We start from the raw sequence: 18773 nt of genomic DNA, 5'->3' as shown, positions 1-18773 counted from the left end.
TGACCTCTGGAACAAAGATCTAAATTACGGTAATTGTGGTTGGAAGAGTTTGGAACAGCATTTACAAAAGAAGCTAGATGTGGAAAATTGAAGCTCACAAGGCATCTGGAAAAAGTGCATTTAATTACTATAAGAAGAAAGATTTCTTGCATGAGAGAACAGATGTAGCCCTCTGTCAGAAAATGCTCACTGCATGTCGCCAATACAAGCACTAGCTTGAAAGGAAAAAGGCTGTCATTAAGAAGGAAAAGAAACAATTGCACATTAAGCCCAAAAAGTCAGTGTTGACAAAAAGGAAGGATAAAGAAATCTTTGCCAAAGCCACAAAAGGAGCTTGACTGGCATATCAGCAGGTTGTGTCCATTGGAGAAAAAGACAAATGAATGTATGGGATTATTTATACATAGCTGATGTACTTGGGTGTTTATTTTACAGATTTGTTATGAAAAGAGAGAGGTATAATATATTTTCTGCAAAATTTGAGAAATTATTATGACTTAATTACGATGTGAACACAAAATAACTTCAGCATCAATAATATTGGAAAACAAATTCATGTGACTATAGGTATTGTGAAATTATGGAAGTGAAGTTGAACATTTTTGGTAAGTTAATTAGTTTTTCAAATGATTATTTTGACTTATTTTATGATCATAAGTTGCACCAGGAGCAGTTTTTTTATGAGTGTAAAATGCATTTTTGGCCAATGGACCTTCTGCCCCCTTGAACCCCGGATCGGGTGCACTGCCCCTCAAGACCCCATTGGGGGAATACCCCCAAACCCCCTTAAAAATGTTTCTGCTTTTATTTTTTTGGAAGACAAAAATCATGTCTAATTAATGTCCCAGTAGTATGTTTTTATAGTGCCACAGTTATATCTACTGCAGATATTTCTTTTATATAAAAATCATTGTTGAAAGCACACTTCTAAAAGTCTTTCTAAATTGTCTTTCAGAATTTCAACATTGGTTTGAGTTCTGTTTCCTACTTATCTAATTGTCATTTGCAACATTATTACTTCAAACTTTATTATGTGGTGAAAAGCTATTCCCAGTAAAAATACTATTAAAAGAGAAAGTAAAAAGCAATTTTGTAAATTTGCTTGTTAGAAACATTAATTCTGACAGTTAATGTGATAGTGTTTATAATATATACTTTACTGCATTTATCATTCCATATAGCATGGTGTGTGAGAAATCATTTGATGGAGCAGAAGCCAACTTGCAAAGACTGTTTGAGAAGAATCAAAGACGTCTTCAGGACTTTAAACAGACACCAAATGTCAGTGATCCTGAGGAGAAATGGTTAGTTCTCCCCTCTCCTTCCACCCATTATGTTTGTTTTCCACAGACACTTGGGACAGGATTGTCTGTTCAATTAAATTGATTGGTTGGAGTTCTTTCCCCTTACTGTTCTATGTGTGTTATATTTGGTTAAAGTAAATTTAAAGCATAGAATCCATCAGAGTTATTTAACTTTATTCAACTGTTATCATTTGAGAATTATGAAATCAGAGGAGAATGTCATCAGATGATTTGTATTTTTGATAGCACATGAGCACAGTCTTGGCTATATTATGCTGCATACATTTTGGTATCCCAAAAAATCATATGAAGACAGAAAGCAAAAAATGAGAAAAATCCATTAAATACAAAATCAATTTTTTAAAATATAAACTGCACATACAGTCAACAAATTCTTGGCAGGAACAGGGCATAAAGGTTGTCTCCATTAGTCACCTTTTATATGTTATTATGATATAATTTTGTATGACCCCTCCATGTATAGATTTGACATACAGTGTTATCCATCACCATTTTTCCATCCTGGCCAATACCATCCCTTAATGTCCTGTCAGGTCTTGTCACTTCATGTCACAAATTTTATTTCTACTTGTTACCTTTGGAAGGATTTGCATGGATTAGAATGAAATATGGTATGAACCTTTACTTTTAAAAGACATATCTCAAGTTCAGTTTTTACTGTTTTTCACCAATTTGTTGCAGTACTAGCCTTTGTTTCTTAGAACTTTGTCCTTCATTTTGTTTCAGCTGAATAACTTTTAAAGGACTTCATGGGGATTAAAATCAAATTCGGAATGAACTTCATATTAAGAAATAAATCATGATGATTTTCACAATTTTTAAGAATTATTTATTGAGTTATGGCCCGTGGTTGGCTTAGAATATGTGTCCTTCTATTTCCACTCAATAACTTTGAAGAACTAGATTGAAACTAGATTTGTTATGAGACTTTACATTAGGAATGCCTGAGTCAAGATTGATTTTTACTGTTTTTGAATAAATTGTATAGCATTACTGCAAATTTGACTTAGACCTTTAATTGGATGATACATCTGGGCATCCGTGGTGTATGGGTGCATTTCTATTTTAATCCCGTTTATTGAATTTGTATGTTGGTTTCATTAATTTGATTGGGTGTAATAATATGTGCAATGTGATGAAATTATCATATTAATAAGCTGGGAAAATATTAACTAATCAGAGTGCCATGTAGCTTCAATGATATCTTGCCAGATGTGTTGGTCAATACAAAAACTGAAGTATGCAACACACTTTTTCTAAAGGTATTGTATTTCATCTTTATTTATTCTTCATTTAGACTGTAATGTTTTAAGGTTACTTTATTTTGTGTTTTTCTATAAATTCCATCATATTTAGTAGTGTTCTGTATTAATTCCACTGTATTTAGTAGTGTTCTGTATAAATTCCATCATATTTAGTAGTGTTCTGTATAAATTCCATCGTATTTAGTAGTGTTCTCTATAATTTCAATCCTATTTAGTAGTGTTCTGTATAATTTCCATCATATTTAGTAGTGTTTTGTATTAATTCCATCGTATTTAGTAGTGTTCTGTATAAATTCCATCGTATTTAGTAGTGTTCTGTATAAATTCCATCATATTTAGTAGTGTTCTGTATAAATTCCATCATATTTAGTAGTGTTCTGTATAAATTCCATCATATTTAGTAGTGTTCTGTATAAATTCCATCATATTTAGTAGTGTACTGTATAAATTCCATCATATTTAGTAGTGTTCTGTATAAATTCCATCATATTTAGTAGTGTTCTGTATAATTTCCATCATATTTAGTAGTGTTCTGTATAATTTTCATCATTTTTCTTTTCAGCTACTATGATCTGAAGTTTTTCTTTGTCCATTTTCTCAATCTACTGAAGATCTTTTTTGATATTTCAAAAGCGTAAGTTATTTGTCTCATGTTTCGATGTTTCAAATGTGTAAGTTATTTGTCTTATGTTTTGGTGTTTCAAAAGTGTAAGTTATTTGTCTCATGTTTTGATGTTTCAGATGTGTAAGTCATTTATCTTGTGTTTTAATAGTTGAGAAGCACAAGTTATTTAACTCATATTAAGTTTTTGACTTACACACAGAACTAGAAGATTAATTTGGGACAGTCTTCAAATGCCAAATGACCAATTCCAGGATTCATTAATGAAAACTTGCACGTAAATTGGCATATTCAGTTTCAGTATATTTTTAATTTTCTTCACTCTAAAATCAAAGTAGTTGCATAGATGCGAAGATTTAAAATTTAGATTTAAAATTTGACAGGCATGAAAAAGTTTTTCTGTTCCTGCTTCAGCTGCATTATTCAATGATAAAACTATAGGAACATGATCAGTGCCCCAAATTCAGCCATCTCCAGCTTGTTTTCTGTTAAAGTCATCTCATCCAAGTGGGTTCTCGTGGGTCGGTGGTTCTTTCCGGGGTTTTCCCGGGTTCTTCCTCCACATTAATACTGGCCGCCATGTATAGCCTATCGTGTGCTGAAAAATGGCATTAAACTATACAACAACAACAACAACAATCACCCAAGTGGGAATCAGACAAGTATTATTTCCCTATGGATAGACGGATTGGTACTAAATTCAGTCCATACTTAAGTTACTGCTACTGCTCATGCTTGAAGGCATGCTCTTTTGGAGACCTCCCAAAACTGCTTTTCACAAGTGGATTTTTTTATTTTACATTTGGAGCAATTCTAAGTGATTTTTTCATGCAAGGAAGTGAACTCCAGCTATACTTTTATATCTCATTCTACTGTCTCTAAGACAAAGACTTCACACTTTATTGTCTAACTTTATAATACAATATAGAACCTGGTGCTATTTAAATTGCCTATACAGTACATATTTTAAATCTCTGTACTTGATCTGGTATATGAATTTTGTCAAATAATTGTCTAGTATTTCATATGGTGAAGTAATTTGTTTAGACAGTTGTTTTTGTCTTTATGGTAAGTTCACCTGACACTTGACTGCTTTAACCTGTGTATTCCTTTGTGGTGCTGTCTATAATTAAAGGTGTCAACACAATTGGCGGGACTTCTGTACAGGGTGCAATTTAAGTCATTCATGCAATGTATGCACATATTGGTCAGAGAACATCTTGGTGACCATCTTGGCCAATAGACTAAATAGGCAAGTAAGAGAGCAAGGAAATGTGCCACCTAGATTTATATATCATCAGACTTGCCACCTCAATTAACAGACTTAACTACGATGAGGAAAAGCCTTGTCAGACTTGCCACCTTAATTAACAGACTTAACTATGATGAGGAAAAGCCTTGTCAGACTTGCCACCACAATTAACAGACTTAACTATGATGAGGAAAAGCCTTGTCAGACTTGCCACCTCAATTAACAGACTTAACTATGATGAGGAAGAGCCTTGTTACTCAATTAACAGACTTAACTATGATGAGGAAGAGCCTTGTTACTCAATTAACAGACTTAACTATGATGAGGAAAAGCCTTGTCAGACTTGCCACCTCAATTAACAGACTTAATTATGATGAGGAAAAGTCTTGTCAGTTGTTCCTATTGGTCCAGTACCAGCTTAGTATTGTAGCCTGCTTGGACTAGTGACAGAGGCTCTGACATGATCTCAGCTGATGACTGGGTATGGTAATCAGTATCCTGGCAGCAACATCAAAGAGCAAATATCCTCAATACTGTATAAGCTATGTTGGACACATGTTGGCCCAGGGACTTGATGGATCCATGGCAGTCCTGTGCCATTATGGACCTGTGTCAGTCTGGTGCCATTACCAACCCATGTTGGTCAGTTCCAGTCATGCCTTACCAATCCAGTACTGCAGTAACAATACAGTTCCAGATGCCTGATATGATTCTCAAACAGTCAACACTACATGCATGGGACACTGGACAGCTTTGGCACTGTTGCTGAGACTTTCACAACTCCAGCACCAGCTATGGTGACAATCCAGTCCTAGATGCCTAGTACCATTGTTGGACTTCTCAATTCATGCAGAGAACACTGGATAATACCATCACAGGCCCCAGTGATATCACAAACCGGTACCAGCTTTGGTCATGATGCAGCCATGGAAGTCTGATACTGTGTTCTGACCACTGACAATTTGCTCAGTGATTGTCTGAAGATTACATTGTCCCATTATGGCCAGACCCTCAGTCTAGTTTTGCATCCTATTGACAGGCTTTGTCAGCTGCACATTCATTGCAGGGGCATCTATATCACCCACCCACCCATTCTTCTATATTTGAGGACTTGTGCTCACAAGCTGTGTTGTCCTTGTTCACCCTGATGATATCCAAAGGGTAGTTTGCGGCAGTGGCTGGCTGAATTTAGCTCACATCCAACTGTGCTGCAATCGACTGTGTACAAATTCCACAGCTAATCTTTGAGCAGCTACCACAGTCTGGTCGAATCACTGATTTATTATATTGGTTGGAATGACAGCTTCAAGACCCAGGTGTTAACTGACCTTTCCTTTTTTGGTGATGACACATACAGTTTTAACAAGGCTTTTTATAGGTTGTGTATGCTGTTTTTAGCCCTGGGAATGTCAATGTCCACATTAGTTTCTATGGACCAGGAGTACTATCTTGACATGCCAATGAATCATATGAAATGTTGAAATAGGGTCTATGGTCATTTGGTATCCTTAACTTGCCTGGGAATTTCTTTGCCTATCAGGTCTCCTCATTGCAGAGCAAGTATCGGCATTAGTACCTTGGTTCAAGTGGTCCCATTTTTGGGATATTTTAGGTTCCATCTAATCAAATAGAAGAACCTCACATGGTTTACAGTAGGTATTTCCATGCAGAATCAGCCTCCAGGAATTACAATTACAACAAATGCCAGCAACTCGGGCCGGGGTTCCCCTGAATTCATTTCAGGAAATCAGCATGATGTAGCCACTTTTGGAGTAGACATTTGCACATCAATCTCTTACAAATAATGTCCATAGTCAGTGCATTTCAATCATAGTAGGAGACACTGTCTGGAAATGGCTTTCTCACTCTATCCAACTTCACTATGGTAATTACATCAGAAGGCAAAGAAAAACACACCACTCCATTAAAAGCCATGATACCATGAATAGCTGATTTTTTTCTTTGGCTCTTTGAAGAGAAGAAGTTATCTCCTTTCACTGTAAAAGCCTACCATTCCATGACTTTAGTCATGTTTCATCATCATGGAAGGGGGGGAATATAGGTCAGAACAAAGATCCCTCCAGCTATTTGTCAAACTTTGATTGGCCCAGTGTCCCTGTGGAATCTACCATGTGGTCTTACAAGACTAAATAAAGCACCCTTTTGAACCATTGTATGGAGCCTTAATTGACTCACCTCATACCAAATCAGATTCCTAGTTGCTCTAGGTACTGTAGGCAGGATCCGTGAGAGACACGCTTTGTTGGTTGATCAAACTTTCCAGTTTTGGTTCAGTGGTTCAGCTTCACTTATGATTGCTCCTACATTTCATATTTCCTTGCTGCAAGACCCGATAAAGGTGTTGAAGTAGTACCTGAAACAAATTGAGTTGGTGAGAAGAGGGATATTTTATTTATCATTATATCTCTGCTCAAATTCTTTTATCTGTGATAAGGTGGGTTATTCACAGTGCACATAAATACATAACCCAAGATGGAATGAGTGTGCAGCTTGGCTCATGGGGTTAGGACAGTACTTCTGACATGCCAATCAAGATTAAATGCTCCCAGACTGATAATACCCCAGCTGTGGGATGAAAGTCAGAGACAACTTTCATATTATTTTCATCCCAAAGGGCTCAGTTTGACCTGGTGGGAAATAGAGCAGCAGCTCAACTGGTTACTTTACTAGATCATTCAGCAGTTTCACAGTAACACGACTACTTGATTTATATTGGATTTGTTGGGGGTGGGGTGCTGTTACCCTGTAAGCCACATTCAGGCATTTTGAGAATTGAGATGCTAACTTTAATCTGTATCTCTCACAAGACTTGAAATGACTTCACATAAATTAAGGGATTAGAGATCGGGTCTTCTCTGTGATAAGGGGATGTAACTCCCTCCACCTCTTCCCTTTTTTCCTCATGTATTATGGTCAGGTAATGGCGAGGAAGAAACCAGTTTTGAAGTAAAACATGTTTCTTCAAAAGAACTTAACTGGTTGTAATATGGACTCATCCTCCCAGCCTCTTTACTCGTCTTCCCAGCCTTTTCACCCATCTGCCCAGCCTCTTCATTCATCTTTCCAGTCTCTTCACTCATTTTCCCAGCCTCTTCACTCATCTTTCCAGCCTCTTCACTCATTTTCCCAGCCTCTTCACCCATCTGCCCAGAATCTTCACTCATCTTCCCAGCCTCTTCACCCATCTGCCCAGCCTCTTCACTCATCTTTCCAGCTTCCTCACTCATCTTCCCAGCCTCTTCACTTGTCTTCCCAGCCTCTGCACTCATCTTTCCAGCCTCTTCACTCATTTTCCCAGCCTCTTCACCTGTCTTCCGGGCCTCTTCACTTGTCTTCCCAGTCTCTTCACTCGTCTTCCCAGCCTCATCACATTTAATATTTAAAAACATGGCAGAGCATGCATATTTGCTAGGTAGTAACTGAAGAATGGACAAGACTTAGTGCCATTGCCTCTTTCCAAGGGAAGATCACTTTTGAACTTCCACCTAGGTGGACAGACAATTGTTAGCACTTTTGATGTTAGGAACAATTGTTTTATTTTTTAAAATATTTTTTGTAATGGCACTTTCAATGCATTATTGGCTGTATTATACAGAGAAAATGGGAGATAGTGCCTTTCCCATGCACACACTGAGTCAGCCGACCTGTGCTGACCTGGATGGGTATTAAACCCAGGACCCTTGGATTACAAGTCCAACACTCCACCAAATGAATTACTTCAGCTTCACTAAATCAAGCTTGGAATGGCTGGATTTGTGAAGTAATAGTCATACTCCTAATGCATTATAATCTGGTAAGTATTAATCAAGAAGCATTTTATTTTAGAAATTTGTCTCAGTGAAGAAATAATCTTGTACAGAATGTGAATTTCAAAACAGTATATCCATTTTGTTAATTTTCTTAAGGTTTCAATAAATTATATATGCCATTTAATGCTTTTACAGCTCTTTTTTGTTAAAAAAAGGCATTAGTTAGCATCTGTAACTGCTAATCAAATAATGTAATAAATTGCCATATAATGTGAAAGGTTGTGAATGAATGTTTGCATATATTGTATATTCTTTGTGCTTGGAGATGGGGTACAGATGATGCAAATTCAATAGAAGATCATTTAGGTACATCGACTATATGACCCACTTCATGGTAATAGAGTTTTCAAGCTTAGGTCTGTGCCATTAAAACACATATGGGACCCTGGGACGGCACTTTTAAAAACATATATGCCAGGATAGTTTTGTTTAATAATTACTTCTCTCCCTGGTTTATTCATTGAAATCGCTTCTACAGGTGTTTGAAATGATTGACTCTGGAGGTCTGTAAAAAAGTGCAAGCTAAACATAATAAAAAATTTCCACTTTAGATATGCCATCATCAGATTCATAATTTATTTGATCTTAAGTATAAGAAGTGTCCAGCCATTCAACCATGTACATTTAGTAATTTATGACTCACTGAATTTGAAATAAACATCGCATGTGCCATATGGCATGCATGATTAGTTAATGCCCGCACCGCAGGCTAATTAATTACTTGTGCTGGGGGTGAAGAGCCTCATCCCCTAGTGTGTTAATGCACACAAAGTGTGCTACTTAGTCCAATTCCAAATAATTTATGCCCCATGACACATACGGTGGGCAGGAATAGAACCACACATGCCCATAAGCTTAGTCTGTATCTAGTATAAGACGCTTATTAGGGTTTATATTATATATGCGATGTTTGTATAACTATAAAACATTCTCATTGGTCAGCTATAAATAGGTTGGGAAAAGCCCAACATGAGATGCTGCATTTGTAGTTTTACTAATCGTAAACAAAGTGAAGATCTGTATTTTCTTAACCATAAGGAAAACTAGCAGATTTCTGAATAAATCTCCTTACAAAATGAAAGTATACATTCTGTGGCCACATTAATTTTAGTCTCATGAGACTTGGGTTGCATCATTTGGATCTGATGCAATGTGCGCTGCGAAATGAACCAAATGTAGCCTGATTGTGACAGTAATGGTGGTGAGAAATGTTTTTGTTGGTGGAAGAAATTGGTATTTGGTTGAAAAAGCACAGCCTAGAGGAATAATTGACAGCCTTAGAGGTAAGTTCTGTTATTTTTTCAGCAAGCTAATCAAAAGCTGGTAAACGACTAGTGAAAATATGTTTATTCAATCATTATGAACGTTGTTGTAATAGACACTTCTTTCTGTAGGTCAAAAACCATTATAACAACATGTACTTCTTTTTATCCAGTTCACTCAAGATGACCAATTCGCACAGAATTGGTGAGGGGGGTATATTTCACGTTAATTACCTTGTGTTAATTTAATTGAAGAAGTGTTTGCCTGTTTTCTTCCTCTTTTTGGTCATTTTTTATATATATTTTTTTGCCATCAGAGACGAATGCTTGTGTGTAATGGAGTCTCCATCTGAGATTTTAATTCCAACATGCAATCATTCCAAGTCCAGCTCCAATAGATAATTTTGATGTTTTGGAATACAGCTTCACAAAATTTGACTATTTAACGGTTATCAGAGGAATAATTGGATTGATGATGTTTTAAAGTTGGAATGGAAGCAGTGCAGAGCATTATAATATTGGCATTACCATTGTATGGAATCAGTTTCCTTAATTTTGTTTAATTACTGTGACAGTTTAAAAGAAATATTGGAACTATTGTAACAGGCGGCAGTATGTGGAAAGGAAGTTAAAGTTATAGAACATAAATAAGAAACTTATCTTGAAACCAACGAGTTGGTGAGTAATAGATCATTATTGACCCAATCTTCCAGTTATTTCTCTGAAGAAATGATACTATGCATACCTAATTAAAGAGTAACTTTGTTTGATCTAAGTCAAATTGTGTTGGTTTTTTTTATTGATGCTTCAGATTCTTAATAGGTAACAGTTCTTCCATGCAAGTATTTAGTAGCAGCATGTTTAGTTGTTGTTTGTTAACAATTAGATGATTATTACAACTTTTTGGTTGGTATCCTGCCATCTCATTTTCTCCACAAAATTTAAGTACATTGATATCATAGTAACAGGTTTAATTAAACATTGTTGACTTTATGTTTAGATTTTGTCTCTGTGCATGTCAAGTTGCTAAACTTTTGGACAGTTCGTCATCTCCAAATTATACATAGCATATAACATAACTGCTGCTTTACATTCCATGCCTATTTTTTATTCTCCTGAATAATTTACATAATGAATGCACCAGGGGTCTTTTTGAGTTCATTTGTGTTTGTTTCAGCATGAATGTTGTTGGTGTAACAGGATAGACTTGAATGGATGCTTGGATCAAATGACAACACAACACAATGTGATGAAAGATGGAAATTTATGATATGAATGAATACAAATATATATACTACAAATACAGTGATTCTCTCAAGCTCTAAACATACGTCTCATTCAATTACTTTATCCAGACATTCACAAATAGGAAAACAAAAAATGATTCATATATTCAGATGTATGAGGTAAGATTCATATAATTTCATGTAATGAAAGTGAGATTCAAATAATCTCATGGAATGAAAATAAGATTCAAATAATCTCATGTTATGTCATGGAATGAAAATAAGATTCAAATAATCTCATGTTATGTCATGTAATGGAAGTGAGATTCCAATAATTTTACGGAATGAAAATAAGATACAAATAATCTCATGTAATGTAAATAAGATTCAAATAATCTCATGTAATCAAAATGACCCAGTTGTAATCAGTTGAAACAACAATCAATTGAAACAAACATATGACTCGATCATTTGTACAGATGTATGATTTATAAATATTTGTAAAAATTTGCAAATGTGTCCACTTACAAACCTAACAGTTCTCCCAAAATCTTGAGATGGCCCACACTTGTATTGGCCACACACTCCCTTCATGGATCCACCATGCGCACAAGTTTACAAATTAGCGGTTTCGTCTTTGCATGGCCTTGATGGTTACACCATCTTCCATGTCCATATAAGACACAGATTGCCAGACAGACATCCTAATATACCCGCACACACATATGCACAGACAGCACACAGTTCTCCTAAACTGGGTTGGCACATTTGTATTGGCCACGCCCACCCTTCATGGATCCACTATGTGCACAGACATACGTATAGACATGCATACAAACAGGTACAGACAGCTACAATAAAACCAAACTGGTCATAATAACAGGTACAGAATTAAAATCTATAGATACATGCTACTAAATTAAACCCCTAATAAAGTAATAGCAATTTGTAACAATTCAAAAGTTCACAACGTTTGAAATCCGCATAGTAGTAAAGGCATCATTTCACAGTACATTAAAAACTGAATATGCTTCACATATCAGATAAAATACAAATGTAACTTGCCTTAAATCTACAGGAGACTGAGTATTGGTAAGGGTAGAATACCTGTTCATACCGTGCTTTTAGTGTCTCTTGCCGCAAGTGATCTATGCCAAGATACATGCTAGTTCAGTTGCTTACCTAGAAAAACAATTATCCACCCTAGGTAACTAGGTAATGTTGTACACAGGTACGACGAAAATGATCAAATTGTTCTAAGGCAAAACCAAGTTATTTCAAGCCTTATTCTGTGACAGTTGGCTTTGGATTATCTTTGTTTTGTTTGGAACAGTCCATTTTGTATGTTAATGGAGAGGGTTGGGGGGTTGAAGTTTGAATATTTGTGCATGGGAGTGGGGACAAGACCAAGTACTACATAAACACCTATTGACATAAACTTTATTAAAGCTACAATAAAACCTATTTGCCATAGCCAGCAACAAACAACCTATAGTATTTTCACACCTTCCAATTTGTTTGTACCCCCTTGCCAATTTTAAAAATGAAAAGCATCAAGGAAAGAAGTTAAAAATTCATGCAGTACCTCATTTTTTATTGGTCATTGAGAGGGCAGTCAACCTCTCAGTATACAGTACTTGCATATTAAGTAGGTGTGATCATGGCCATACAAGTTGTGTGAAAAGGGAGAGAAGTGTCCTCCGTTGTAGCATTTTACAGTACATATATAACTGATAAGTAAAACATAAGCATTTTATAGTACATGTATAACTGATAAGTAAAACATGAGCATCTAGACAAGCCTCTGTGTCCTTCTCTTGTTTCCAGAACAAATGATGCATGGCAGTCAAAAATGTCATCTGCATCCAATATTTGTGATGTACAGTTTTAATATTTCTAAAAATAACGAGTTAAAAATGTAACTCCAGAATCTCACATCACATCTGTTGCTTGAAAACAGGGTATCGCCCATGCAGATATGGAGACCATGTTATGAAAGAAACTTCCGTTTGATTCAAAATGCAAACAGATTGACAGTGTTTGAAGGGGGGGGGATACTAAGCAAAAGCAAATGTGCACTCTTGGGATGGGGTAGAAATAATTATGCCCTGCAAAGGGGTGGGTGGGTGACTGTTTGCATATGTACTAAATGAACAGTCCATTATCCTCACCTGGAATAATAACTCTTATTAGTCCAGCAATGATGAGGAGACAAAATAGTTGTAGTCTTTTGTGGTTTTTGTGTTTTTTATTGAATTTTTGGAATGACTGCTTGAAATTTTAATTATTTTTACACAATTATTACAATTATTATATAATTTATTTTATTTTAGCTATTATATCTCTGACTGACATATATATATATATATATATATATATATATATATATATATATATATATATATATATATATATTACTTGAGCTTAAGTTAAAATTCCTTTACCGAGCCAACCATTCAATGCTACCATGGGCAAGGCACTTTATTCCAATGCCCTAAATCATTCAGTAAATAGCCAAGTAGTTTCAGCATGCAGCAGTGTAATAGAAGAAATGGTTTTATCTTAGATTTCTAGAAATTCTTAATGGCCAATAGAATGTTCTTCCCTTTTAAAAACTTCTTTAAAAGTTTAAAATAACGCTGCTCCTTCTGTCACAGCCTAGATGACATTTTATTGCTCTTATTCCAACAGAATTCCAAGAAAGTGTAAATACTGTTATATTAAGATTCATAGTGGTGGACCAGTTGGTGACTTCTATTCATGTTGATACAGAAGCTGAACTTAAGGTTACTGATTGGTCGTAGAATAGCATTTACAGCAGAGGAGTGATTGTACATGCTGTTAGCATTTAAGATGTGCTAAATATTTAGGAAAAAGAGATGGTATAAAGAAGAATGTAGACATTGTAGCAATCCTGTATGCATGTCATTGTTTTGCAATGCACATCTAGGTATGTTAAATACACTTTCTCTACAGCCCTAACAACTTTTATAAGCACCAGTCATCACTCAAATGTGCCAGTTTTTGACTCTCATCCAGAAATACACATACTTTACAAAGCCTAATGTTGCGACAAAATTTGCATTTAACATGCTGACCAGAAATGTTAACTCCATCTGACAGCCTGATTTAAGTTTGTATTTTATATTGGAACACTTTGACTATTTATAGTCTGGCAATGGACCCAGCCCTTGTAAACTGTGACTAACATAAACATGATGACTCGACTGGAGTTGGTCTGCTAGAGATAGTTCTTCAGAAAATGCACATCAAATTTAGAACTATTATCTTGAATACAATGTTTACTAAAGTAACTTAAGTGCAGTTTATAAACTTTAATTATAGTTATAATTATATACGCATCAGGGTTTCCATGATTTTCTGACATAACAAGTACCAATCTCATTAAAATCAGATCTCCACTGTCCTATGTGAAGATCTGACGGTGACCTCTTAGGGGTCATGTTCTGGTGACCTTTTAATTTGCCAATGGAGATTCAGCTTTAAAAAATTTGAAAGTGAATCAAAATATTCGGCACAGATTGATGCTCATTAGCCGTAATGCTCAGTCACCCAAATGCGAAGATATTAGACTTTTCTGAGTGGTTGCTAGAATTAGCAGCTACCATAAGTCAATAGAACATGACCCCTAAGCTGTTGCTGTCAGATCTTCATGTAGGACAGTGGAAATCTGGTTTTAATCAGGTTACTTCATGTACATGCTCTTGTAAAATAGGAAAAGTTATCAGCTATAAACTTTGTAAACATTTTGGTTCATAGAAAGCACAGAGCACAAGACAGTTGGATAAAATAAACAATTTTGTTGAGATATTCAAACAGTAAAGACTATTACATTCTTGGATAAAGTAGAGTTTTTTTGTTAAAGAGTTAAAGTTTAATTTCAATTTCCAAACTCAAAAGGCTTTGTTATAATGTTTCATTGTTACCAGGTTTAATTGGTTATAAGTTTGTAGTCCATGGGAGGAAATAAGCTCAATTATACTATTTTTATCACCTGACATGTTGAAGCCAGGTAAACGAGGGCAGTCATTTAAATAACAAAGGCACAATAATAACACCTTATTCATAATATTAATTTAGAATTGCAGGCTGCTGATTCAGTGAAAAATGTAACCGTATGTTAAGTACAGCTCATACTGACAGTCCTGATTTTCAGTATGAACTTCTGCATGTCATTCAAAAGTGTGTGAAGAAAACAAATCTTGGATTAATAACAAAAGACATGACTATTAACAATTTTGATCCACCTATATTTATATCCCCAGGATAAATTCTATTGGTGGATGATTGTATTGTTCACTATATTCTGTCGGTGGGCCTGGAAAGGCCATAATAACATCTTAACGTGGCTACCCAATTTCAAAACTGCCTTACCCCAGTCCCATGTATGTTTTAATGGTACAGCCCTTATCATATAGTTAAATTATTGGAAGGAATGATATCCTTCAGAAAATTGATGTTTTATCATGTTCACATAATCTTTCATCTGACGAACACTTTTAAACAACAAATATAAGTTCTTGATAACTGACTTGAGCATTCTTCCATTTTACTTAGTTATGACAGTGCCGAAATTCAGGAGTGTTGCCAAACTACTCTACAAAGCTTTAACCTGTGCATGTTTTATGAGCCTGTGATATACAATGAGAACAATGATGAAGAGAATATCCCCTACATGGATGATGATATTGTCTACAAAATTGTTGTGATTTGTATGGCCACTATCCACCTGCTGCAAAAAAGAGGTAAATCATAAAACTAATTAAAGGTCATCACATCTGCTATTTATTTTTCTACTTGCATTGTGTTAATGTTGACTCATAGATGAGACATATACATTTGAGCACTGTCAATGAGTACTTAGATGAGACATATACATTTGAGCACTGTCAATGAGTACTTAGATGAGACATACATTTCAGTACTGTCAATGAGTACTTAGATGAGACATATACATTTCAGCACTGTCAATGAGTACTTAGATGAGACATATACATTTCAGTACTGTCAGTGAGTACTTAGATGAGACATACATTTCAGTACTGTCAATGAGTACTTAGATGAGACATATACATTTGAGTACTGTCAATAAAAAGCTCTGTTAAATTATTTATCTTGACATATATTTTCATTGTTTACATTTCGGGATATAGGTTTTTGTTCCATGGGTCAATCACAGAGGCAAAACATTCTCTGTGAAATGCAATTGACTACATGTACATTATTGTTCCATGGGCTAATCACAGAGGCAATGCAGTTGACTGCATGTACATTTGTTCCATGGGCCAATCAGAGAGGCAAAGCATTTGACTACATTTACTTTTGTAATTACTCACAATAATTAAAATTCAAATGTGGAACTCGTTTTCAGATCTACTGAATGTAATATGTTTTTTCTGCATGACTGAACATGTAAATCTTGTAAGAAAATTTCAAATTTCAGACTCGAAGCTTAAGAATTAATTTTTTCCTATACAGAGAACTGGTAATGTGATCAAAATGTTAATTGCAAAAGTCATTATTGCTCTCAAATATCCAGAATTTGAAATCCATGTAATATTATTTGTCTTCAGTTAACTGAGAACATGCATATTAAAGACAGCAAAACAACTCGGTCATACTGTTGTAGTCCTGATTCCATACTCACTAAACTCTAGCAGAGCTGTTGTTCGGACTCAGGCATTTTTGTGTGCGTAAAATTCAGTTTAGATTTTTAACTTTTCATTAAATAACCCAAACCACTTTATCTGACTTGTTGATAAATTTCAGTACATAAAATGTGTCATGTAAATTTGATAATGACTAAATATTAGAACATAGGTTCTTAAACTATGGGTGGGCCACGGGCTTGCTGCAGGTCTGTTACAAGCAAGGTGAATTTTCTGTAGTACTCAGTGAATGTAAACTTTATTACAGGCATTTATTCTGTGAGCTGCAGTAATTATAGGTCCTTTCAAGTGGATTGTATATATAAAAAGTTTGAGAAGCCATGTTTTAGAATATTTAATTGAAATTGAAGAGTTTTCTGATTATGGGGGTGGTAGCATAAGTGTCCCAGTTCTGTTCTAATACAGCTTTTCTCTTTCATGTACATTCTTGGATCACATTAGTTCTAGGAAAATAAACTTTGCTACTTCCTGAATCTAGTCCTTGAAAAAGTGCCTGGTGGCACCAGTTTTAAGCTTTCATTCAATGCTATTAACATATTCCAGCAAGACCTCCCAAAATTCTATGAATATTTTTGTGATTTCCATGCATCCATCCAGAAAGCCTTTAAATTAGAGTGTAGTAAGGTTTTTACTATATGGGGTGATAAATTTTGTTTTAGTTTGATAAATATGTATGCTAATATTTTTGCAATAGATGATTTCATTTGTTCTGAATTTGTACTCCAAAATGGTATCATTGGTAGGTGTTGTTGGTGTTTGCTCCTGCCCATTGGATATATAATTTTACACTCAAATGAGTGTACTTATTGTGATTTGGCAACAATTTTGTGTTGATAATTTCCAACTTTTTTGTCATTCTTGTAAATTCAGTTCAAGAGTGATGATGAACTGTAGTAGTGTAAGAAATATAAAGCTGTCCTTGCATTCCTTTCCAGATAAAATGTAGTAGTGCAAGAAATATAAAGCTGTCCTTGCATTCCTTTCAGATGAAATGTAGTAGTGTAAGAAATATAAAGCTGTCCTTGCATTCTTCCCAGATGAAATCTAGTAGTGTAAGAAATATAAAGCTGTCCTTGCATTCTTCCCAGATGAAATGTAGTAGTGTAAGAAATATAAAGCTGTCCTTGCATTCCTCCCAGATGAAATGTAGTAGTGTAAGAAATATAAAGCTGTCCTTGCATTCTTTCCAGATGAAATGTAGTAGTGTAAGAAATATGAAGCTGTCCTTGCATTCTTCCCAGATGAAATGTAGTAGTGTAAGAAATATGAAGCTGTCCTTGCATTCTTTCCAGATGAAATGTAGTAGTGTAAGAAATATAAAGCTGTCCTTGCATTCTTCCCAGATGAAATGTAGTAGTGTAAGAAATATAAAGCTGTCCTTGCATTCTTCCCAGATGAAATGTAGTAGTGTAAGAAATATAAAGCTGTCCTTGCATTCTTCCCAGATGAAATGTAGTAGTGTAAGAAATATAAAGCTGTCCTTGCATTCTTCCCAGATGAAATGTAGTAGTGTAAGAAATATAAAGCTGTCCTTGCATTCTTTCCAGATGAAATGTAGTAGTGTAAGAAATATAAAGCTGTCCTTGCATTCTTCCCAGATGAAATGTAGTAGTGTAAGAAATATAAAGCTGTCCTTGCATTCTTCCCAGATGAAATGTAGTAGTGTAAGAAATATAAAGCTGTCCTTGCATTCTTCCCAGATGAAATGTAGTAGTGTAAGAAATATAAAGCTGTCCTTGCATTCTTTCCAGATGAAATGTAGTAGTGTAAGAAATATAAAGCTGTCCTTGCATTCTTCCCAGATGAAATGTAGTAGTGTAAGAAATATAAAGCTGTCCTTGCATTCCTTCCAGATGAAATATAGTAGTGTAAGAAATATAAAGCTGTCCTTGCATTCTTCCCAGATGAAATGTAGTAGTGTAAGAAATATAAAGCTGTCCTTGCATTCTTCTAGATGAAATATAGTAGTGTAAGAAATATAAAGCTGTCCTTGCATTCTTCCCAGATGAAATATAGTAGTGTAAGAAATATAAAGCTGTCCTTGCATTCTTCCCAGATGAAATGTAGTAGTGTAAGAAATATAAAGCTGTCCTTGCATTCTTCCCAGATGAAATGTAGTAGTGTAAGAAATATAAAGCTGTCCTTGCATTCTTTCCAAATGAAATATAGTAGTGTAAGAAATATAAAGCTGTCCTTGCATTCTTCCCAGATGAAATGTAGTAGTGTAAGAAATATAAAGCTGTCCTTGCATTCTTTCCAGATGAAATGTAGTAGTGTAAGAAATATAAAGCTGTCCTTGCA

At 35.2% G+C, this 18773-nt stretch overlaps 1 protein-coding gene across 2 annotated transcripts in view; it reads left to right on the top strand.

Moving 5' to 3' along the window:
- LOC149802115 (nonsense-mediated mRNA decay factor SMG5-like) overlaps window positions 1-18773 on the top strand; it is a 192124-nt gene that overhangs the window by 32730 nt on the left and 140621 nt on the right. For both annotated transcript variants that reach the window (XM_089956507.1, XM_089956506.1), the window contains exons 8-10: window positions 1182-1304; window positions 3153-3224; window positions 15361-15548. In XM_089956507.1, the coding sequence (XP_089812633.1) occupies window positions 1182-1304; window positions 3153-3224; window positions 15361-15548 (383 nt within the window). The remainder of the gene's footprint in view (window positions 1-1181; window positions 1305-3152; window positions 3225-15360; window positions 15549-18773) is intronic.

Source organism: Sinohyriopsis cumingii, chromosome 4 (genome assembly GCF_028554795.1).
Source record: "Sinohyriopsis cumingii isolate HCF-2022 chromosome 4, ASM2855479v2, whole genome shotgun sequence".
In the NCBI taxonomy this organism is placed as follows: domain Eukaryota; kingdom Metazoa; phylum Mollusca; class Bivalvia; order Unionida; family Unionidae; genus Sinohyriopsis; species Sinohyriopsis cumingii.
This window is presented reverse-complemented; position numbering and strand designations above follow the sequence as displayed.